Source organism: Myxocyprinus asiaticus, chromosome 35, assembly GCF_019703515.2.
Source record: "Myxocyprinus asiaticus isolate MX2 ecotype Aquarium Trade chromosome 35, UBuf_Myxa_2, whole genome shotgun sequence".
Taxonomy (NCBI): domain Eukaryota; kingdom Metazoa; phylum Chordata; class Actinopteri; order Cypriniformes; family Catostomidae; genus Myxocyprinus; species Myxocyprinus asiaticus.
The window spans coordinates 23,913,446-23,938,745 of NC_059378.1; the positions used below are offsets into that span (position 1 = coordinate 23,913,446).

At 36.2% G+C, this 25,300-nt stretch overlaps 1 protein-coding gene across 1 annotated transcript; it reads left to right on the plus strand.

The window, feature by feature from the left end:
* The first annotated feature begins 937 nt into the window (after window positions 1-937).
* LOC127425784 (ras-related protein Rab-3A) lies at window positions 938-23,986 on the plus strand. Its single transcript, XM_051672034.1, has 5 exons — window positions 938-1,001; window positions 9,732-9,959; window positions 20,822-20,940; window positions 21,033-21,157; window positions 21,839-23,986. The coding sequence occupies exons 2-5, from the start codon at window positions 9,732-9,734 to the stop codon at window positions 22,027-22,029; spliced, it is 663 nt and encodes a 220-aa protein (XP_051527994.1). The 5' UTR covers window positions 938-1,001; the 3' UTR covers window positions 22,030-23,986.
* Window positions 23,987-25,300: the final 1,314 nt, after the last annotated feature.

Here is a 25,300-nt window from a genome sequence, read left to right on the forward strand (position 1 = left end):
GTCTATTGCATACTGTGGCAACTCAAAAGCAAACACAAATACAATGTTAAGCTTCATTTAACGAACCAAATATCTTTCTACTGTATTTGATATAATGGCAAGTGATTTTCTAGTACCAAATTAGCAATTTAGCATGATTACTCAAGGATAAGGTGTTGGAGTGATGGCTGCTGGAAATGGGGCCTGTCTAGATTTGATCAAAAATGACTTTTTTTCAAATAGTGATGATGCTGTTTTTTTACATCAGTAATGTCCTGACTATACTTTGTGATCAGCTGAATGCCACTTTGGTGAATTAAAATACCAATTTCTTTCCGAAACAGCCAAATCTGTACATTATTCCAAACCTTTGGCCGCCAGTGTATATGTTTTATTGCTTGTATGAAAGCCAGAAGTGTTTTTTCGGTCATTGATAGGGTGGTTCAATTATTATTCAATAATAAGAACTTTTTTTGTCAGTAAATTATTGTTGTTGATTGATTATTAAAATGATGATGATGATGATGATGATGATGATGGGTATTATTATTATTATTATCGTCATTAATATTAATAATTTTACCGTAATAACAATAAATGTAGCCCAGAATATTTTGGTGGAAAACACTATTGACGTGTGAATTCTTAAAAGGTTCAAAATAGACTCAAACATTGGTTACATATCAGTGAGGCGAAAAGGACACTGACCTCCACTGTTCATGTAAGCCAATCCATTTGTGTCAGCTGGTCATTTTGGAAGACCATTTTAATTAATTTATTATGGAGAGACCTACGCCAGCGTCCTTAATAATAAATGACGCTGGGTTTAAAGCATCTTGAATATTTTACATCCTGTGGGTGGGATTGCATTGTGAGGATTAGCTCTCCGAGGCGTCAATCAAAGCGTACTGTGGGTCTGACCCCACCCCTCTGTGCGTCATAAGTGTTGTGACGTCAAAGTGTCTGCAGGTGTTGGAAGAGGCGCAGTGTTGGCGTTAGTGACGCTTAAAACGGTTTCTACGGTAAGACAACAGCAGTCTTTTTTTTTAATGTTTCTGCGATAAACACATCGGATTCCGTGCGTTATGTACGCGTTTTAATACAGGGGAAGCTGAGAAAATGAGCTGATTGCAAAAACAATAGCCTAACCTTCATTTGTCATGGACATTCGCGCATCATATGTTAATATTTATACTCCATACGAAATGCACATAAATCATTAGCGTTGCATGGCACGGATTCAAACGATGATTTGCCTTTTTGTTTTATAGCTAAATGAGAATAATGCTGTATTCTTTAACATCGTACCAGAAGATGTTGTATCAAGTGAAAATATCATCCGCAGCCGTGTTGCGTGTACATGTGCTGTTTCATATTATGTAAGGATGTTCGGATGCTTGTTTTATAAGTTTAATTTTAGCTATCATTGGTGTACTGAATAAATGTAGACATTGAATGTCATAGAAGCATTTATTGTATCATGATTGCACATCTTAGATCATGATCTGAGATCATCTCAAATGTCATCCAATCATGGTGCCGTGTATTGGCTCTATGGGAGATTTGTATCCAGTCCGTTTCGTAAAAATTCAGCAAAACTGCTGTTATTGAGTCTTTTATGTTCGTTTTTTTAACCGTTTTGAACAACCACATTAATGCGATGGCCGTGCATTTTGGGTTGCTTCGTTTATAATCTTATTTCTGCGTGAAAACGATGTGTATTTTAAATTGGATTCAAAACAGTGATTTTGAAACTAACCAGTTTGACAGCTCTGACCACACAGTGCCCAGTACTGCCAGTCTTGATTATCCGGACCAATTGAATCAAACGGAAGTGAAAAGCGCTCTCGAGAGCGGAGTCTTATTTTTAGTCTTATTGCTGCGTACATTTTCTTTAACATTATGATCGTAAAGATGCGCTTTGTCCTCCTCCTAAGGCGGTCCGACAGCTCGGCTTTTGTTAGTACGAGAGAGCAGCTGGCCTTGGTGGCCCTAAAACTTTGCCTCTATTTTCAGTCTGCTCAAGCACCTGTTATCAGCAGAGGTGCTGACTGTAGGATGCCTTTGGTGCTCTGCGAATCTTTCCGACATACTATCTAAACGTGATGCTGAATCACAGATCAGTTTCCAGGATCTCTTGAGGAGAAGCGTTTCTTTCTGTTTGTGCTGTGTCTGGTGGAAGTTGTTATGACTGTGATGAATACACGTGGACTCTTAAAGCAATTGAAACGTATATTAGAGATTTTTGGTGTACCCATTTGACAGATTAAAGGAATATTCCGGGTTCAGTACAAGTTAAGCTCAATCGACAGCATTTGTGACATAATACCACAAACGTTCATTTTGACTTGCCCCTCATTTTCTTAAAAAAAAAAAAAAAAGCAACAGCAATAATCAGGGTTACAGTGAGGCACTTACAATGGAAGTCAATGAGGCCAATCCTTAAATGTTAAAATACTAACTTTTTCAAAAGTATAACCACAAGACGTAAATAATGTGTTAACATGATTTTAGTGGGATAAAATCGCTTGCATACCTTTTCTGTGTAGAGTTATAGCCAATTTTACAACTTCATTGCCTTGAAGATGTAATGTCAACAAACCCTAAAATGACAATTTAAACAACTTTAAAGCTCAAATAATGCATACATTTTTAACAGAAGAATTAATGGAAGTGTTTTTGTAAAATCATAAGCTTCGCATTTCTGCCTTTAAACCCTCCAAACATTGGCCCCATTCACTTCCATTGTAAGTGCCTCACTGTAACCTTGATGTTTAATTATTATTTTTTTAAAGAAAAGGATGGACAGGTCGAAATGATTTTGTGTGTGTGTGTTAATCAACATTTTGCCACAAATGCGGTCAATTGAGCTTAACTTTTATTGAAACTGGAATATTCCTTTAAGAATAATATTGAAATATTTTAAGGAGAAAATGTAATATCTGTTTGTATGTGAGAGAGGCTCTGTTTGGAATGAAATACTGTAAAAATAAATTGATAAATTTACAGTAAAATACTGGCAGCTGATGCCAGAAAGTCACTGAAAAAAAAAAACGTAGTCCGAAATCGCGTGTTGTCAGAGTATGTACTGTGTTTGTTGAAGGACGCACTTCTCGACCAGTAAAACAGTAAATACTTAAGGTATGTATACGAGTAGTATGAATAGATTCTGTAAATACATCATCCAGGTACGTTGGTATTGATCCATGTCCCAAATACATGATTTAATAATAACAACCGTAAAAATAATCTATTTTGGTTTTGTTAAACAAGCACCATTTTAATCATAAGGAACAATGTTCTTGGTATACTGTATATACACTCACTGAGCACTTTATTAGGAACACCTGTACACCTACTTATTCATGCGATTATCTAATCTGCCAATTGTGTGGCAGCAGTGTAATGCAGAAAATCATGCAGATACGGGGCAGGAGCTTCAGTTAATGTTCACATCAACCATCAAAATGGGGGAAAAATATGATTTCAGTGACTTTGACTGTGGCATGATTGTTGGTGCCAGACAGGCTGGTTTGAGTATTTCTGTAACTGCTGATCTCCTGGGATTTTCACACACAACAGTCTCTAGAGATTACTCAGAATGGTGTCAAAAACAAAAAACGTCCAGTGAGCAGCAGTTCTGCGGATGGAAATGCCTTGTTTATGAGAGAGGTCAATGGAGAATGGCCAGACTGGTTTGAGCTGTCAGAAAGGCTACGGTAACTCTGATAACCACTCTGTACAATTGTAGTGAGCAGAATAGCATCTCAGAATGAACAAGTCGAATATTACGGCAGATGGGCTACAACAGCAGTAGACCAGGTCGGGCAATTTATTAGGACAATAGTGTTCCTAAAGTGCTCAGTGAGTGTTTACTGTAGTATCTATATACAGTGCATCCGGAAAGTATTCACAGCGCTTCACTTTTTCCACATTTTGTTATGTTACAGCCTTATTCCAAAATGGATTATTCATTATTTTCCTCAAAATTCTACAAACAATACCCCATAATGACAACGTGAAAGAGGTTTGTTTGAAATCTTTGCAAATTTATTAAAAAATAAAAAACGAAAAAAATCATATGTACATCATATGTATTCACAGCCTTTGCTCAATACTTTGTTGAAGCACCTTTGGCACCAATTACAGCTTCAAGTCTTTTTGAGTATGGTGCTACAAGCTTGGTACACCTATGTTTGGGCAGTTCCTCCCATTCTTCTTTGCAGGACCTCTCAAGCTCCATCAGGTTGGATGGAGCGTCGGTGCAGAGCCATTTTCAGATCTCTCCAGAGATGTTCAATTGGGTTCAAGTCTGTGCTCTGGCTGGGCCACTCAAGGACATTCACCGAGTTGTCCCGTAGCCACTCCTTTGTTATCTTGGCTGTGTGCTTAGGGTCATTGTCCTGTTGGAAGATGAACCTTCACCCCAGTCTGAGGTCCAGAGTGCTCTGGAGCAGGTTTTCATCAAGGATTGTCTCTGTATGCATTCTGCTGCATTCATCTTTCCCTCGATCCTGACTAGTCTCCCAGTTCCTGTCGCTGAAAAACAACCCCACAGCATGATGCTGCCACCACCATGCTTCACTGTAGGGATGGTATTGGCCGGGTGATGAGCGTTGCCTGGTTTCCTCCAGACATGATGCTTGCCATTCAGGCCAAAGAGTTCAATCTTTGTTTCATCAGACCAGAGAATTTTGTTTCTCATGGTCTGAGAGTCTTTCATGTGCCTTTTGGAAAACTCCAGCCGGGCTGTCATGTGCCATTTTTCTGAGGAGTGGCTTCCGTCTGGCCACTCGGCCATACAGGCCTGATTGGTGGAGTGCTGCAGAGATGGTTGTTCTTCTGGAAGGTTCTCCTCTCTCCACAGAGAAACGCTGGAGCTCTGTCAGAGTGACCATCGGGTTCTTGGTCACCTCCCTGACTAAGGCCCTTCTCCCCCGATTGCTCAGTTTGGAAGAGTCCTGGTGGTTCCAAACTTCTTCCATTTACAGATGATGGAGGCCACTGTGCTCATAGGGCCTTCAATGCTGCAGAAATTTTTCTGTACCCTTCCCCAGATCTGTGCCTCGATACAATCCTGTCTCGGAGGTCTACAGACAATTCCTTGGACTTCATGGCTTGGTTTGTGCTCTGACATGCACTGTTAACTGTGGGACCTGTGTGTGCCTTTCCAAATCATGTCCAATCAACTGAATTTATCACAGGTGGACTCCAATCAAGTTGTAGAAACATCTCAAGGATGATCAGTGGAAACAGGATGCACCTGAGCTCAATTTTGAGTGTCATGGCAAAGGCTGTGAATACTTATGTACGTGTGATTTGTTTTTTATTTTTTATTTTTTATAAATTTGCAAAGATTTCAAAAACTTCTTTCACGTTGTCATTATGGGGTATTGTTTGTAGAATTTTGAGGAAAATAATGAATTTAATCCATTTTGGAATAAGGCTGTAACATAATAAAATGTGGAAAAAGTGAAGCACTGTGAATAATTTCCAGATGCACTGTATATAATATATATGTGGTCCATCTCCTTCCCTTATATTGTCTCTGGGCAAGTTAGGGATCCTATTAAGCAAACCGTCCCTCAAAGTGCCTCAAAACAGCCTGATAAGAATCAAACTGCTCTTTTCAATGTGAAACACAAAGCATTTCAGCTCTTTAGCATCTTTATTTTAAAGCTAAATGCGTCTGTCAGACATCCTTTGACTCATCATGATATGTGTAGCATGTAAGCTGATGTTACATTTGTCCTCTAAACGTCTTTAACTTCCTGCCCTACTCGCCTTTATATCCTGCCTATACTTACCTTCCAGAAAAGGGAAAATATACAATTATTGATCTTGCTAATCATTTCAGTGATGTCAGTAGCAGCTCATGTGAGCTTCACACGGACAGTAGAACGAGTAAGTATTTGGCACAGTCCAAAGGAAGTGAAAAGAACAGTGTTTAATATTCCAAGGGTCTGTGGCAAATATTGATCTGACACCAAAAGAAAATGTCAGATTAATGCAGAGACCTGGCAGCCGATGAAACATTTCTTTTAGTCCAGTCCTTGGGAGGAATTCTTTTTTTTTTTTTCCTGACTGATTTTCAGAGTGACTAACAGAGAGAATTATGGGTCCCCTGTCGAATGTGATGGATTGGACAAAGACTCACTGGGCCTCATGTAAATCATTTGTGAAATCAGTTTACTGCACTGTTAGACCTTTTTTTCTTTTTATAGTAACATTGTTGCCAGCTAGTTACTGTAAAAACCTGATGACAGTAAGCTACTGAAGTTGTTGTGTATAGTAATTTACTGATTACTATAAAAATATAAATTGTACAGTAACTAACTGTAATTATTCCATACATTATTTTTTTAGATTTTATTATTATTATAATTATTATGACATAAAGTTCATTATTAATACTAAAGAAAACACATTATTTTATTTATTTATCTTTTTTTGTGCATGACAAGAATAGGGGAACTGGATCATGACATATAGTAATTCTTATATTAAAACATTAAGTAAAAGACTACACAACATGTAGAGCAATTTAAAAGGAATGGTAATAACAAGGATAACAATTTGTGACAGATTGAAGTAGTCGTTGTCAGTCAGTGCAGGACCACCAGGATTAAGTGAATACTGAAAGAAAATAATATTTGATCAATGTTAATATTAAAGTCCTGAAGTCATCACACCCAATACTTTCCAACATACAGTGGCAAGAAAAATTATGTAAACCCTTTGGAATTAGTTGGTTTCTGCATTAATTGGTCATAAAATCTAATCTTCATCAAAGTCACAAGTATAGACAAATTCAATGTGCTTAAGCCAATAACACAAACAAATTATAATATTTCATGTCTTTATTGAACACATCCCATTAAACAATCACAGTGCTGTGGAATAACTGGTTAATTCTCCTTTGGCAGCAATAACCTCAACGAAGCATTTTCGGTAGCTGCAGATTAGACCTGCACAAGGTTCAGAAGGAATTTTGTACAAATCTTCCTTAAAGAACTGCTTCAGCTCAGCCATATTCTTAGTGTGTCTGGTGTGAACAGCACTCTTGTGGTCATTCCACAGCATCTCTATTGGGTTAAGGTCTGGGATCTGTCTAGGCCACTCCAAAAGGTGGATATTCTTTGTTTTTGTTTTTTAAGCCATTCTGTAGTGGATTTACTTCGATGTTTAGGGTCATTGTCCTGCTGTATCACCCAACCTCTACTGTGCTTCAGCTGTCACACAGCCACCCTGACATTATCCTGTAGGATATCTTGATAAACTTGGGAATTCATTTTCCCTCTGATGGCAAGCGGTCCAGGCCCCAAAGAAACCCTATATCTTGATCCTCCCTCCATCGTACTTCACCATTGGGATGATGTTTTCATGTTTGTATGCAATGTCCTTTTTACGCCATACGTAGTGCTGCGTGTTCTTCCCAAACGATTCAACCTTGGTTTCATCAGTCCACAAAACAATTTCCCAGTAGCGTTGTGGAGTGTCAAGGTAGTCTTTGGCAAACTTCAGGCATGCAGCAATGTTTTTGTTGGAAAGCAGCGGCTTCCTTCGTGGTGTCCTGTCATGGACACCATGCCTGTTTAATGTTTTCCATATAGAAGACTCATGAACAGAGATGTTAACCAGTTCCAATGATTCCTTCAAGTCCTTAGTTGTCACTCTAGGGTTCTTTTTTACCTCACTGAGCATTCTGTGGTGTGCCCTTTAAGCATCTTGGCTGGACATCCACTTCTAGGGAGAGTAGTCACATTACTAAATCGTCTCCATTTATAAAAGATTTTTCTAACTGTGGACAGATGAATATCTTAGCTCTTCAAGAAAATGTTGTAATCCTTACCAGCTTTATGCAAAGCAACAATTCTTGATTGTTGGTCTTCTGAGATCTCTTTTTTTTTTTTTTTTTTGCGAGGCATGGTCCACATCAGCAGAGGCTTTTTGTGAATGGCAAATTCAAAATGTTTGAGTGCTTTTTATAAGTCAAAATAGCTCTAACCCACACTTCCAATCTCATTTCATTAACTGGATGCCAGGTTTGCCAACTCGTGACTCTAATTAGCTTTTGTTGATGTCATTAGCCTAGGGGTTCACATACTTTTTCCAGCCTACACTGTGAATGTTTGAATGATGTATTCAATATGTACAAGAACAAAACAGTAATTTGTGTTATTAGTTAAAACATATTGTGTTTGTTCATTATTGTAACTTAGATGATCAAACCACATATACATACCGTATACTGCTTATCTAACTACCAATACCAAACTTGAATTTAGAATATTATCGAAGATTATAGTCAAGTTTAATGGTTTAACTTATTTGCATTTTTCTACTCCATTATGAACTGAGCGCAACACCAAACGCTGATGGTGAGGTAGTGACGCATAGAGATGGATGCGTCTGCATATGTGCATGTTAATGCAAATAATTACCGGGATTTATGAATAAAAAAAAAAAAAAACAGTATGAATGCCGAAAGACATGCACTCCTCAGTGTTGTGGGTTCCGTGCAGATATGCATTCAGTAATTTGCTATATTAATGTACAGTGTATTACTGTAATCATTAGAAAATACTAATTAAAAATATTTACTGTAATGTGTGACATCACAGAAATTTTCCATGATGCAATGTACATTACATTTAAATTATAATGTTTGATTATATTAAAGTAATTTACTGGTCATTTTACAGTTATTTACCCTATAAAGTACAGTAAGCGTTAACAGTGTAGTCGAGTTAAGCTCTTCATTTTTATGTTCATGTACAAGATAATTTTTTTGGACTCAATGAGATTGTTTCATTAAATTATAATATTAAAAAATCAAAATCACTTTTATTGTCACACAGCCATATACACAAGTGCAATGGTGTGTGAAATTCTTGGGTAAGATATAGAATGTACAATAAAAATTCCAGGAAATAGAAATATACGGATGTACAATAGTTTATTTATTAATTTACATTTATTGAATTAGCAGATGCTTTTATCCAAAGCGACATACAAATAATGAATACAGCAAGCATTTCCTCCTTAGGAGACATGAATATGCTATTATAACAGCACTGGAATGTTTCATTGTTTGTATCACTTTACTTGTCTGTGTTCTTTACATTGATCCTGCTTTAGTTTTTTATTTTAAACTTTTTCCTTTGTGGAGACTAATTTAACATTATACCTAGCAATACAGTGTCTGAAATATCAGTTACTCAATGTTAACTCACAGAACTGTTATATAAAAGCAATATCATACTTGAATTTGAGCACAAACATGAATTTTGAAGCCACATGAAGCAACATACATCAAAATTCACATTTGAGGTATGAACGGGCGTAGATTTACGCAATAATAAAAACAAGCAAGTATAACCCCACTATTATTTATACCATGATCAGTGGAAACATGTAAATGCTTCATGCTGCAACCCTACCCCCCCCCCCCCAACGTTTACCACAGAATTTATTTTACTCATAAATCCAAAACTGCCATTATTAAAACCCATTAGAAATTTCTGAGGGAACCCATGGTGAATTAGCCTTCTGGGTTTGTCCACAAATTAACGTCATGGCTGAACAGCTCTATTTCGATGGTTTCTATGGTAGCAGCCAATAATTTAGCTAAGCAAACAAAGTTATCATCAGATGGCAATAATGTTAAAATGCCAAATATTTACCTATCACTATCCAGGAAAATGATTGTCAAGCATCTAAAATTATCCTTTCTCTCTAAACCCTTTTAGATGGCTTCAGCTACAGATAACCGTTATGGACAAAAGGAGTCCTCTGACCAGAACTTTGATTACATGTTCAAAATCCTGATCATCGGGAACAGCAGCGTTGGGAAGACCAGCTTTTTGTTTCGTTATGCAGACGACTCCTTCACGCCAGCGTTTGTAAGCACAGTGGGTATCGACTTCAAGGTGAAAACCATCTACAGGAATGACAAGAGGATAAAGCTGCAGATCTGGGTGAGAAACTATTTTCCATCTATATTGAGAGCTTTTGATTAGGTTCTGCCCTACAGCAGTAGTGATTTCTCAGGGCCAGCAAAGCCTTGTCTGCAGGTGTAACATGCATAATAAATAAATATTTTTGTTCATCCTTTCATTCTCATTAACCTTTTTGCCTATGTATTTTCAGTCACTTTCCACTCCTAATTCATCTACAAACGAATAGCAAAAAACAAAAGTTTATCCAATCAGAATTTATTCCTTGATGCTTACAAGCGAAGTGTGACAACTGTTTCACAAATCACATGCCCGAAGCCATGCTCCTTAGCCGAAGCAGCACACGAGCCTGAGCTCCACCCCGTCAGGCCTTCAGAATTTCCACAGAATCCCTCAACATTGCAAATTAATGGGCAACTAAAGTCAGATTGTCAGATTCATCAGCCAATCAGATGTTCTTGGTGGGTGTGGTCTTTAGGATATGTCCCAGTCCAGGCCTTCTAGCTGGCCTTGAGTGATGCAATCACGCTTTAAGTGATGAACATAATTAGAAAGCGAAGAGCATGAGATCTTGCTGACAAGTCGGCTGTCACTGCCATATCACCATTGAGAAAGAGATCCTTTCTTGGATTTAAAAACCTGAGATGTTCTGCATGATCATGTGATTGATTAATTAAACATGAAAGGATGACTGATTTTTACTTCAAGTAAATGGGTAAGTGCTTTCTGCATTGTTATAGCAGCATCAGGAGTTTTGTAAGTGTAAATTAGGCTGCTTGAGCATTCAGTGTCGGATGAAGTTTTGAAAAGTAACCGTGTACCCTGACGAAACAAAATTTATTGCAAGCAAAATTTAAAATGTAAATTGGTATTATTAGTTGTCTGCCATGTAATGTATGATAGGCATACAGAGTCTTATTCATTGTGAAACTGTGTTTTCTTAATGGCATGAATCACACTGAAGGCCAAGATTTAAAATGCATGGGCTGTGGCTGCCCTACAGTATTAATGAAATGTTTACTTGTCACATACAGTATCTGTGACATTTTAGCAATATGTTGTGGCCAATTTAATGAAGAAAGATATAGAATGAGGCTAAATGTATAGAATGTTTGGATTTGTTTATGAATTAACAACTCGAGCAGAAAATCATGAGGGTTTCTTGGATACTAGCTGTTTCCAGTTTAGAAAGCTGAGTACCCTTCGTTTTAGCTCTGTAGTGGACAATCAATTGAGATTATACTGGTTTCTAAACTCTCCCTTTATTGATATTGATTGTCTCATTCCAGACCCATAAATCTCATTCAAATCTCAGGAACAGAGCTGTGAGTTAATACAGTGGTTATCAGCTGGTTTTGCATCAGGACCCAGATTTTACATTGGACATCAAATTGTGCCTCAATACCGTTCCAAAATTGTTTATTGTATAAAAGTAAACCAAATGTTTTTTTGAGTCAAACATTATTTTATCAACTGGTTTATTGTTGGCAGTGTTGGATAAGTTACACATAAATATTAATCCATTACAAATTACTCTCTAAAATTGTAATCAGATTACTTTACTGATTACTTAATTGAAAAATTAATTACAATATTAATTCCTTTACTTAAGTTACTTTCTAAAACACAGTTAACTTAAAACACTTCACTGAAAGGTTTTAGTTTTTACACTCAGTGAATTCAAAATAATTTCTAAGTTTTCTCCTTGTTCATATTTGTTGTCCCTTCAGCTGTCACAGAAACGTACATATGAAAATTATTCAAGTTTTAAATCTATTCAAAATATTATTTTATAAATATTAGTGCTGTAAGTTGATAATTTTAATCACGATTAATCACATATTTTTTTTTTTTTTTTAGTTTGTCACAGATTGTGAAAGTGCTGAAATTTGATACTATTTACACTTTTCCTGTAAAAATGAATTTTTTCCATCTTAGGAAAGAAAACAAAAGAATATGCAACAGTATAATGCTTTATTAAAAAATTCTAAACAAAGCCTTACACAGTATAAAGATAGAAATGCACTAAAATATCACCAATTCAAGAAACATTAAACATTTCCCAAAGTCTTAAGTGGGAGTTTGACTAATTGAAAGAACTAGTCTCCACAAAGGTAAAATATTCATTGCAATAGGCATTATATCTCTATAACACTCATCCTCCACAATATTAATCTGCCGGTAGACAGTGGCTATCCACTTTCCTACATCATGATTTGTGAAGTCGCATTCATGAATTGTGTCATCGTTAGCATCAAGCGTCGCTTTGAACTCCACATATAAAGTGCTTGCAGACAAAAACGTCTCATTCTGCATTTTGGTGGTAGTTAAGACTTGACGTGCTTCTGTGGTAATTAAAATGCTCCTTACATAGGCTAAAAGATACTTGATTTCGATCACAAGTCCCATCTGGGCTTTTTTTGTACATCAAATAGCGTTAAGAGGTCCTTTCTCCATCATATTATCACTGACATGGAAGCGCTGTTGTGTGTCAGTGTAATGACTCCAGGCAGACACATTTCAAAGGTTCTGTCCTTCCGACAAGTGTTTATGCTGTATAAAAGGTAAATGTGTTAATAGCGATTAAGAAAAATTAACGTGTTAAACTTTTATTTAATTGCACGCATTAACGCGTTAATTCTGACAGCAAGTAATGTACTTAAAAGTAATTAAATTAATAGAAAGTCAGTAACTGTAATCTGATTACAAGAATTTAAATTAATATAATATATTATACTAATATAGTATAAATATATTTATACTAATATAAAGTCATTAGATTGCAGTAACTAATAACTTTGTAATCCGATTACATCCAGCACTGATTATTGGTTTCTAAATGTCCCTTGAATTTTGGTTGTTTAATGAACGTGGCAGCCAATAATTACAGAACAAAACACAAAATTGTGGTAGGCTCAACCATGTTGATCTTTCTTTGCAAGCAATCCTGTATTTAATGTTGTCTGATTCATATTGACGATAAGGGCATGACATTCAACCTTATGTGAATTTGTGCCAATATACCAAATACAGCATTTGATGTAAATTGCTAAAGACATGGGAAGCATTTTCTTGCCCGTTTAAAAAGTTCAAAGTTGATAAGCCTAATTATTTAGCTATCCTATACACAGTTATATGGTTAGCTGCATTTTATTATTTGCATTTTAGCATTGTTTTTTTACAATCTGCAATCCACCGGCTGATAAACACTGGGTTATTTGACACGTGCTACTCAAGGACCTGTGTGACAATAAGCCCAGATAGCACACATACTTCTCAGAGATGTCTGTTTTAGATCTTTTCATCTTGAAAGCATCACAATCTAATTAACATCTGCTTAACTTCTTAAAAAGATCAGATTTACAAACATTCTAAATCATTAACATCTTACAGACATCTGCTGAATGTCTTATTGACATCCGATACGTACTTATAAAGATACGTCTTATTCACCTTATTCAGCCCCGCCCCTTTTCCACACTCTGCTCTTTCAAATTTTTTCATCTAACTTCCTGTTTTTATTAGAGTGTACTGAGTAGATCAAAATGGATTATGTTTGGGAGCACAGAAAGTATTTTTCCCCAAGAGTTGATGGCGTGACTACAACAGCACCCCTTGCTCATGAGGTATTTTTTCCGTCACTGTAAATGTTGTTTTTCCGACACCCACGGAGGTAAATTGGACCTGGCAGATCACATTCAGACAGCTATGACACACTGCACTTTTCATGATACAAGTGTTTAATTGTTATACGTGTAATTCTGCTTAATTTAAGTTTCAATTTATAATTTGTGTTAAAATGTGTTGACATGAAATTTCAAACAGGACAGCTTGTATTATTTTACATGCTAGTTCATGACATTTAAAGGAAATTATTTGTACTTTTTAAAACACATTTTTAAGAGGCTTAAATGTGATTAGTTGTAAATACAATATAAAATAAAACATACTCTTTTATATATACAGTATGTGTATGTGTGTGTATAAAAAAAAATATAGTATCACCCTGTCCCGGATTAACACACACAAAATCTGCTCACCTGAACTATAACCTGATGGGTGCATGACTTGAGAAGATGGCCACAGGTGTCATATAGATATATTTTTAATGACTTTGTATTGTCTCTTGGAGTTTCATGAGCACAAAGGCATATCATTTCGTCCACAGCGTGAAGGTAGGATCTTGTGTATTTGTGAATGAAATACTCTTGTTTTAAATTCTCCCCGCCCTGCTTTCCGTTGCTATGACATCCCCTGAATACTTTAAAATACTCATGATAACTCTATAACCTGTAAATCTACTTTGCTAGCTAATTACACTTAGACATCAACACCATAGAAATCTATATAAAATACGCTAGACTGGAAGATCAAAGATTTTCAAGATGGCTGTGCACTAGTTTCTCTGACGCATAAGGTGAATAGACGTATTGCAGATGTACAAACAACGTAAAAAAATACGTCAACTAGATGTAAATACACACATGTTCATGTGCTATCAGGTAGGTCCCTTTTTATTTCTTTTTTTTTTTTGCAGCATTCTTGATATATAAAAATGTACTCTGACCGAAGACCAAAAAACAAGTACCAAGTAGAGTGTTACATTTCAGAAATGAAATTAATAAAACGTAAAAACAAATCCTTGATGATGAGATATAACATAGGCCTAATTAATTTAGATCAACCAATGCAGTCAGTGAAACTGTTGTGCTTTAATGAAGATTTGTTGTGGTATGCAATAAGAAAGATGGTCAGCAGCCGGTATCGTGGGGTAGGTTTGTTGATGCGCCAGATGAGTTGGCCTAACCAATCAGAATTGCTCATGATGTACCAGGACCCCTCCCCCAATAGCTCAAATTTCACTCTGGTTGAAGACAACCCTCCCCCACCCCACAGAGCAGCAGCACAGACCCAACCATATCCACACACTAGAGAAAAGCTCTTTCTGAATTTACCATATAGATTAGTGATGCACCGAAATGAAAATTCTTGTCTGAAAATTATGGGACCACTGGGCCAAAAACGATTATTTTAAATTAGACTTTGAATAAATAAATTCTAAATGTTATTATTAGGGATGCACCAAAAGACATGTTTTCTATTACAACACTTTTAGTTATAAAATAGAGTAGACTGAAAAGAATTACATAATGTTAAGCCTATTAAGAAAACCTTTATATTAACTACTCTACTGGATAATGCAGCAGCGAAATTAACAGTAATTCCAGTAAAAATCTTCAGTGAGCATGAAGCGAGTTCAATGGCACATTTTTGACATTGTGTGTGTGGACCTGGAATGTGGAATGGATTCTTTAGTGGTGTTCACTTTAGTTGTGATAAGATTTCACATTACTTAGTCAATTCAAACATTATTGTAATTTTTTATATATTATTTTTATATATTAATATCATTAATATAATATAGTTATATATGAATGCAAAATGTAAAATTTAGCTTTTAATGTTATACTTTGTATCATATTACCCTGGAATAAGTAAAAAAATAAATAAATAAAAAAACAACTTGTTACCACAGCTGCTGAGGGAGTGACAGAAAATTTGGCCTCATTCTCTCTTTTGATTTCCATTATCCACCATTCTATATTTTTCCTTTTTTTGGAAATCTGTAAAAGCATAATAGTGGATTATCTTTTGCTGCTGGAACAAACGGGTAGGGGGTAAGCAAAAATGATATTTGCTGTGGTCATTCACCACTATACAAGTTAGCCCTGCTATCATTTACTTCCACATTCCAAACCCGGATATGTAAAAAGGGTCCATTGCGAGCCACATCATTGAAAACAGCAGCACATGCACATCACGAGCAGCACGCATGCTCTGTGTGTGTGTGTGTGTGTGTGTGTGTGTGTGCACGCTCATTCACTGAAGCACATGCAGACTGTATATTTACTTATTAAATTCAGCCTTTGTTATTCACAAAACTTTTGTGTGGCTACAAGAGACTTTGAATAATGTTCATGGAGGCCTCTGTATGGCATTTTAAATATATTAAAATGTTTTAGTTAAAATATGTTGGTAAATGAAGCTGTTTATTAGGCCTACAATGTTTTGTTATATTTTTGCATATACATGTAGATGAGTGAATATCATTCTTTCTTTTGTTCATTAATTAAAAAAACAGCCTGGAAAGAATGTACTGACTATTTTTAACTTGTTTTTTACTGTATTTTACTACTTTTTTTTTTTTAATGACTTGGCAATAATGGCTATTTGGTTGAAATGATGGTTCCTCTGATTGAAATAGGAAAAATATCTAATCATTTCAGTGCAAAAACATAAATATTAAAGGGATAGTTCACACAAAAATGAAAATGTTCTCATCATATACTCACCTTTCTTCTGCTGAACACAAAGAAAGATTTTTAGAAGAATATTTCAGATCTGTAGGTCCATACAATGCAAGTGAATGGTGACCAGACCTTTCAAGCTACAAACGTCACATATAGAATACATATATTAAACCACTGGAGTCATATGGATTATTTTTATGCTGCCATTATGTGATTTTTTTACACTTGCATTGTATGGACCTACAGAGCTGAGATATTCTTCTAAAAATCTTTGTTTGTGTTCAGCAGAAGAAAGAAAGTCATACACATTTGGGATGGCACAAAAGTGACTAAATTATGATGGAATTTTCATTTATGGGTGAACTATCGCTTTTAGCTACATATAAAATATTGTCAAAAGGCTGAAAACTATCGAGATAAATATATATATATATATATATATATATATATATATACATACATGGAGTATTATATACACAGTTGAAGTCAGAAGTTTACATACTTAGCCAAATACATTTAAACTCAGTTTTTCACAATTCCTGACATTTTATCATAGAAAACATTCCCTGTCAGTTAGGATCAGTACTTTATTTTAAGAATGTGAAATGTCAGAATAATAGTAGAGAGAATTATTTATTTCAGCTTTTATTTCTTTCATCACATTGCCAGTGGGTCAGAAGTTTACATACACTTTGGTAGTATTTGGTAGCATTGCCTTTAAATTGTTTAACTTGGGTCAAACATTTTGGGTAGCCTTCCACAAGCTTCTCAAAATAAGTTGCTGGAATTTTGGCCCATTCCTCCAGACAGAACTGTTGTAACCGAGTCAGGTTTGTAGGCCTCCTTGCTCGCACGTTTTTTCAGTTCTGCCCACAAATTTTCTATTGGATTGAGGTCAGAGCTTTGTGATGGCCACTCCAATATCTTGACTTTGTTGTCCTTAAGCCATTTTGCCACAGCTTTGGCAGTATGCTTGGGGTCACTTGGAAGACCCATTTGTGACCGAGCTTCATCTTCCTGGCTGATGTCTTGAGATGTTGCTTCAATATATCCACATAATTTTCCTTCCTCATGATGCCATCTATTTTGTGAAGTGCACCAGTCCCTCCTGTAGCAAAGCACCCCCACAACATGATGCTGCCATCCCCCATGCTTCACGGTTGGGATGGTGTTCTTCGGCTTGCAAGCCTCACCCTTTTTCCTCCAAACATAACGATGGTCATTATGGCCAAACAGTAAAATTTTTGTTTCATCGGTCCATAGGACATTTCTCCAAAAGATCTTTGTCCCCATGTGCACTTGCAAACTGTAGTCTGGCTTTTTTGTGGTGGTTTTGGAGCAGTGGCTTCTTCTTTGCTGAGCAGCCTTTCAGGTTATTCTAATATAGGACTAATTTGACTGTGGATATAGATACTTGTCTACCTGTTTCCTCCAGCATCTTCACAAGGTCCTTCGCTGTTGTTCTGGGATTGATTTGCACTTTTCACACCAAACTACGTTCATCTCTAGATGATGCAGAATGCGTCTCCTTCCTGAACGGTATGATGGCTGCTGGGTCCCATGGTGTTTATACTTGCAAACTATTGTTTGTACAGATGAAATTGCTCCCATGGATGAACCAGACTTGTGGAGTCTTGGCTGATTTCTTTTGATTTTCCCATGATGTCAAGCAAAGTTTGGAGGTAGGCCTTAAAATACATCCACAGGTACACCTCCAGTTGACCCAGTTAGCCTATCAGAAGCTAATTGCCTAAAGGCTTGACATCATTTTCTGGAATTTTCCAAGCTGCTTAAAGACACAGTTAACTTGGTGTATGTAAACTTCTGACCCACTGGAATTGTGATTATCATCAATTAAAAGTGAAACAATCTGTCTGTAAACAATTGTTGGAAAAATTACTTGTGTCATGCACAAAGTTGATGTCCTAAACGACATGCCAAAACTATAGTTTGCTCATATGAAATCTGTGGAGTGGTTAAAAAATGAGGTTTAATGACTTCAGCCTAAGTGTATGTAAACTTCTGACTTCAAATGTATGTTTATATATACTGTGTATATATATATATTGTCTACTGCCCTACTCTGTACTGCAATCAATAAAAATGGTTCAGAGACAGTGTTATAAAGAACTGAAGCACTTCCCTGGACTGCAGCATATTGCTCCAAAGATACTGATACTATTGTGGTATCAGAGACAAGAGGCAAAAATAGACTCCCATTGTTCAATACAGGTCTTTCGGAATATTAATAGGTCTGTCATTGCTGCTCTGAAGATGCAGTGGTAGGAAGGAATTATAACCTTATAAAGTCTCTATTGGAATGAGGGGTAACATTGAGTGTCAGTGATGATTTAGTTTATTGATTTGTCAAGCTAGGCTGATATCACTAGCAGCAATACACAATGTAAATAAATCCTCTAAAGATAGACTCATAGTCCTATCATCCAAATGTTTCTCTCAGAAAGTCCTCTGTGGTTGAATCAGCTGGAATTACTCACAAAAAATCAAGAGGACAGGTTTGAAGGTTTCATGAGTGATTGATAAAAAGATTGTTTATGGCTGATTATCTGTCAATGCCAAAGTAACTATGTGGTTTAAAAGGAGGCCAGAATATTATTAATAATGCTTGCTAAAGTTCTTTTAATTAATTAGTCAAAGACTCACAAGTAATTGTTTTGTTTCAGTGTAACACATTAGTCGCTGAATCTGTCAGAGCAGTTACTGAATTTACAGCTGACTCACTTACTGACTCAATGTTTATGACAATGTGTTGTTAAAGATACACATTCACAATAATAATGTAATAAAAAGTTACAAAAAATCTTATTGTTTTGTAAAATATGTAGTTATGAATACTGTAGAAAATGCTGCTTTAGCCTTTAACCACACAGACCACTCTAGCTACTGCATAGTTACTTGCTAACATTCACTCAGAACAATTTAGCTAACGCATAGCAATGACCAGTGTTTCTATGGTATACTATTATTTTATTCTGCATTACTTAGTTTTTACATTTCATGGGTTTTTCCAAAACAAAACTGTTCAAATTATATTAAAATTATTGTATTTTGTTTCCACCTCCTATGAGAAGCTTGTCTTTTAACAAGGTCTTGTTCAGCTTGCTGCATTAGAGACAGGTCTCTTTTTGGTTGAACTGAGAGTGTTCATAATTTACAGGATCATTCCTCTGGTGCAGGAATGCACGAAACCAGTAACATTCTGAATGCGTATTGTTATACTCGCTCTCTTACTGTACTATTCAATAGGAGGAGCAAAACGTCAAAACCACAGTTAAATACTTTTTTAATTTTAATTAAATTAATTTTTTAATTTATTTTTATTAATTAATTTTATTGATTTATCACACATTATACATTTGCACATATAGAGTGAAATTCTTTTTTTCACATATCCCAGCTAAGATGGGGTCAGAGTGCAGGGGTTTTTTTTCCAGATTATGTACAAAAAGAAAGTGCAGGGTATCATTAAAAGAAAATGTAGGGCTAAGGACAATTGATGGCATCTGTGGCATGCTGTCAGTTACAACAGGAATTTTTTTTTATTGTGCCTCAGTTTGTAAAAAAGACTGGAAAACATGAACTTCAATGGAAGCCTAGCAGGAAACCTAACTGTGGTTTGAATACACACATTCAAGTATTTTTTTTTTTTTATTTCAGTACTGACCTAGTACCGAAGTTCTGGTACTTTTGACATCCTTAATTTTATATATTAAACTTAAAATTCTTAATACATAAAGGGTTAGTTCACCAAAAAAATGAAAATTCTCTCATCATTTACTCGCCCTCATGCCATCCCAAATGCTCATTCTTTCTTCTGCTGAACACAAACATAGATTTTTAGAAGAATATCTCAGCTCTGTAGGTCTAAGTGAATGGTGACCACAAATTTGAAGCTACAAAAAGCACATAAAGGCAGCAATAAATTAATCCATAAGACTCCATTGATTAAACCAAATGTCTTCTGAAGCAATACAATCAGTTTTGGGTGAGAACAGGACAAAATATAACTCCTTTTTCACAATAAATCTTGCCATAAACCACCTCCTTGGCGATCATGATTTCAAGCTCTATTACATTTCCTAGCACCATCGAGCCCTCTTCGCATGTGTCAAGGACTAGGAAATGTAATCGAACTTGAAATCTTGATTGTGCTTAAAGACTGCAGTGGCAAGATGTACAATGAAAAATGACTTAAACATTGATCTGATTGATATCACTTCAGAAGACATAGATTTAAAAGTTGTATGGATTACTTTTATGCTGCCTTTATGTGTTTTTTGGAACTTCAAAGTTCTTGTCATCATTCACTTACAGTGTATGGACATAGCTGAAATATTCTTCTAAAAATCTTTGTTTGTGCTCTGTAGAAGAATGAAAGTCACACACATCTGGGATGGCATAAGTGTGAGTAAATGATGAGAGAATGTTTTTTATTTTTGGGTGAAAATCCTTTAAACTTCTGACTTAAGAAGTATATTTAAAAGGTTTTGCATTTTTTTCAGATGCTTTTAGTTCAGTTCATCCCATGCCTTACTTGCTGTTGTTCCACAGGACACAGCAGGACAGGAGCGCTACAGAACCATCACCACTGCCTACTACCGCGGAGCCATGGGCTTTATCCTCATGTACGACATCACCAATGAAGAGTCTTTCGCTGCGGTGCAGGACTGGTGAGTCAACTAAACATGCTCCTAAAAAGAGCTCCTCAAAGTTTATTAGAAAAGAACAAAAGTAGAGAAACATTTAATCATTTATCCTACAGGTCCACACAGATTAAGACATACTCATGGGATAATGCCCAGGTGCTTCTAGTGGGAAACAAGTGTGACATGGAGGATGAGAGGGTCGTGGCCTCTGAAAGGGGCCGGCAGCTCTCCGAGCATCTTGGTAATTTGTTTACTTGATTTATCCCTATTTTCTATGGTTAGATAATTGTAATGATTTTGGCAAACATGTATTCGCTAAATTGGGCTCCATCTTCAACCTAGTGAACAGCTTTTCTCTTTTTTACCTAAATAGGCAGCTGCCTGGTGAAGCACCTTAAATGAAATGGCACATGTTGCTAATAAGCATAAAAACATTGCACAAACAAATATTGGTTTAAATGGCCATTTTTAAAGGGATAGTTCAACCAAAAATGTAATTTCTCTCATTTACTCACTCTCATGCCATCCCAGATGTGTATGACTTTCTTTCTTCTGCAAGAGTACAGAGATTTTTAGAAGAATATCTCAGCCATATAGGTCCATACAATGCAAGTGAATGGTGACCAGGCCTTTCAAGCTCCAGAAAGCACATAAAGGCAGCATAAAAGTAATCCATACAACTCTAGTGGTTTAAATATGTCTTCTGAAGCATGCAATCACTTTGGATGAGAAACAGATTAATATTTCAATCCTTTTTTACTATAAATCTCCACTTTCACTTTCAGAATGCTGCCTTTGAATTGGGCCAAAAGATGGTATCTTGTGATTTCGCTTTTGGAACAACCTTGAAATTCTGTATGTGTAGGTAGCTCACAAGGTTTTGGAACAGAGCCTTGGTCTTGACTTTTTTTTTTATCCTCAGGTTTTGAGTTTTATGAGGCCAGTGCCAAGGACAACATAAATGTTAAACAAACCTTTGAGAGGCTGGTTGACATAATCTGTGAGAAGATGTCGGAGAGCCTGGATGCCGCTGATCCTGCGGTGACAGGAGCCAAACAGGGGCCACAACTCACAGAGCAGCCTGCCGCTCCGCACCAGGACTGCGCTTGCTGAAACCCCCTCAGCTCTATCAGTACTGCCTTGCATTAACACAAAAAAATGAATTTAGGTATTTAAAAAAAGAACAAGAAACATAAAACTCTCAATTTCCCTTACTGCCTCAACTGGCCACACCCTCTAGCCCCTCCTCTGCTCCCCCTTAGCCCCTCCCCCTCTCTGAACTCTTAATAATTTCTCATTTTCGACATCCCATGCTTTGTACATTGGAAAAAAGTTATTTCAATCCATTGAATTTTAAAAGGAAGCCATAGCACCCTTCAAGGGTTTTTGATTAGGCCTGAAATTATGATTAAGCCCATGTTAACTTTTAGAAACTTTATGGTTAGGCCTAAATTTAAATTTTAGCAGTGTATGATTAGGACCAAGTTTCGTTTCATTTAGGCCAGGCCTAAGTAAACGTCAGCACATTTTTTTGTGTTTTAGCATTTTTCAGTTTTCAATGCCTTCATTATATATAAAAGGGACGGAAAAATATTTCTGTATAGATATTCCAAATGTGTACATAATAAATACAGTGCAGTATTTAAATTATACAGTTAGAGATACATATCTAAAATGTTATTTTTTATTTTATTTTGAAAATGACAAATTCAAAAAATATAAAGTTAGAGAAGTCAATTAATGCTGTTTTCATGCTTATTCTTAGCTGTGCTTGTCACAAACCCATTCTGGCTTACTTGTATCTGTGACATTTTGTATCTTGTTCACTGCCTTGCCTCATAGAATTTCAGTCCAGGGACTGAAACCCATATATCATACACAAACATTCCTTAATGTAAATCTGCATGTAAGGAAATTAAGCCATTTAGGCACATAGTGGTAAGATTCCTTTCTAACTGCTTGGTTAGGTCTAGTCAATTGTATTTCTAGTCAAGATCACAGTTTAATTTGTGCCCATACTGTTGCTTCGGTCACTGTAGCAGCAGAACCATACATTTGAACTATAGTTGATACCAACAATACTCTTATTATATGCTCTTTACTAAGACTTTGCCTAGCATTTCCCATTAAGATTTTCTAGATTGGTGTGTCCTGTGAAAAATTTTGTCTGGAATTAATACCAGGCCTGCAACTATAATGCAAAAATCAGCATAAGTGCTAAAAAAGCCCATGATGAGTATTAATGTTTACATGTGTAAGACCCTCTCAAATTATTCCTGCATCTTTCATTTGGTATTCTGTCTTCCTTTAGTGAAAATATACTGTAAATACAGTTGGGTCTTTGGTTTTATGTGTGGACTGTGTTGTATCAATTCTGGGCTTAAAAATATATTACGAGATATATATATATAAAAAGGATATAAAGTTTGTTCTTTACCTGCTGTTGTGTATGCCTGCTTGTGAATGAATGTGTCACTTTATTACAAAGCAATACAGAAGAAACTACCATTTCATGTGTTATAGATTACATTAACAGAGTGATGAATAAAGCATTTGATGTAGGATGTAATAGAAATGTGATAGTAAGCGGTTTAAATCCTGGTTAGGAAGTTCAATGGTAAGCTAAAGGAGGTAGACAGACTTTTACATATACTGTGGAGCATACTGTTGTCCCCTACTGACAATGGCTCTGGATATCAAGAGTGAGAAAATATGCATTTGAATCTTTATCATCGCAGGTCATCCTGTAAGGTAGCCTCTCCACCATCAGATCAGTTTATCATGACTAAGATTATGTAATTTATTTTTATTTTTAAATACTACATTTTTATGTTTTTTTTTCATGCTTTCCATTGTGATTTTTTCTTTCTTTTTTTTTTTTTTTACTTTTTCTGATATTGGAGTGTAATGTACAAGGAAAAAACACTAATATGCAGTAGTAAATGTACTGTATTTACAATAAGGGGTTTGGTGTCAGTGTCCAGTGGTGAAATTTACCAAATCAACTGTCTATGTTGTGAAAATGACTGAACTTATAAAAAGAAAATAAAGGTTTGTGCTGTTTACTTGAGACTGTGGTCGTGTTTTACTCCAACATGTCCTTATATTGTTTGGTCAGCATCGTCTATCAACATACAGTGGCAAAAAAACATTTGTGAACCCTTTGGAATTAACTGCATTTATGTATAAGTTACAATAATGATCAAACTCAATCTGTTTTAACTAATAACACAATTTTATTTTAATTGTTCTTGTACACATTGAAGACATTCAAACATTCACAGTGTAGGTTGGAAAATGTATGTGAACCCCTAGGCTAATAACGTCAACAAAAGCTAATTAGAGTCAGGAGTTGGCAAACACTGGCATCCAATTAATGAAACAAGATTGGTGGTGTGGGTTAGAGCTACTCTGACTTATAAAAAGCACTTAAACATTTTCAGTTTGCTATTCACAAGAGGCATCTGCTGACATGGACCATGCCTCACAAAAAACCTACAATCAAGAATTGTTCCTTTGCATAAAGCTGGAAAGGGTTACAAAGTTATCTCGAGTATAGATATTCATCTATCCACAGTTAGATAAATTGTCTGTAAATGGAAACTATTTAGTATTGTGGCTTCTCTCACTATAAGTGGCCATCCAGCCAAGATGACTCAAGGACCCACCGCAGAATGCTCAGTGAGGTAAAAAAGAACCCTAAAGTGACAGCTAAATACTTAAAGGAATCATTGGAACTGGTTAACATCTCTGTTAATGAGTCTGCTGTATGAAAAACACTAAACAGGCATGGTGTCCATGGCAGGACACCACGAAGAAAGTTGCTGCTTTCCAACAAAAACATTGCCGTGTGCCTTAAGTTTGCCAAAGACCACCTTGACATTCCACAGTGCTGCTGGGAATATTGTTTTCTGGACTGATGAAACTAAGATTGAGTTGTTTGGGAAGAATACGCAGCACTATGTATGGCATTAAAAGGGCACTGGATACCAGCATGAAAACATCATCCCAATGGTGAAGTACGGTGGAGGGAGCCTCATGATTTGGGGCTGCTTTGCCGCTTTGGGACCTGGACCGCTTGCCATCATGGAGGGAAAATTTCCAGGTTTATCAAGATATCCTACAGGATAATGTCAGAGTGGCTGTGCGCCATCTGAAGCTCAGTAGAAGTTGGGTGATGCAGTGGGAAAATGACCCTAAACACTCGAAGTAAATCCACTACAGAACGGCTTCAAAAAAAGAAAATCCACCTTTTGGAGTGGCCCAGTCAGATCCCAGGCCTTAACCCAATAGAGATGCTGTGGAATGACCTCAAGAGAACCGTTAACACCAGACATCCTAAGAATATGGCTGAGCTGAAGCAGTTCTGTAAGGAAGATTTGTA

Bases quoted from the DNA above. Each gene is read 5' to 3' on its own strand.
- LOC127425784 (XM_051672034.1), top strand. From the start codon at position 9,732: ATGGCTTCAGCTACAGATAACCGTTATGGACAAAAGGAGTCCTCTGAC. The intron at 9,960-20,821 runs GTGAGAAACTAT...GTTGTTCCACAG, and splicing joins GGATAAAGCTGCAGATCTGG to GACACAGCAGGACAGGAGCG. The intron at 21,158-21,838 runs GTAATTTGTTTA...TTTTATCCTCAG, and splicing joins GCAGCTCTCCGAGCATCTTG to GTTTTGAGTTTTATGAGGCC.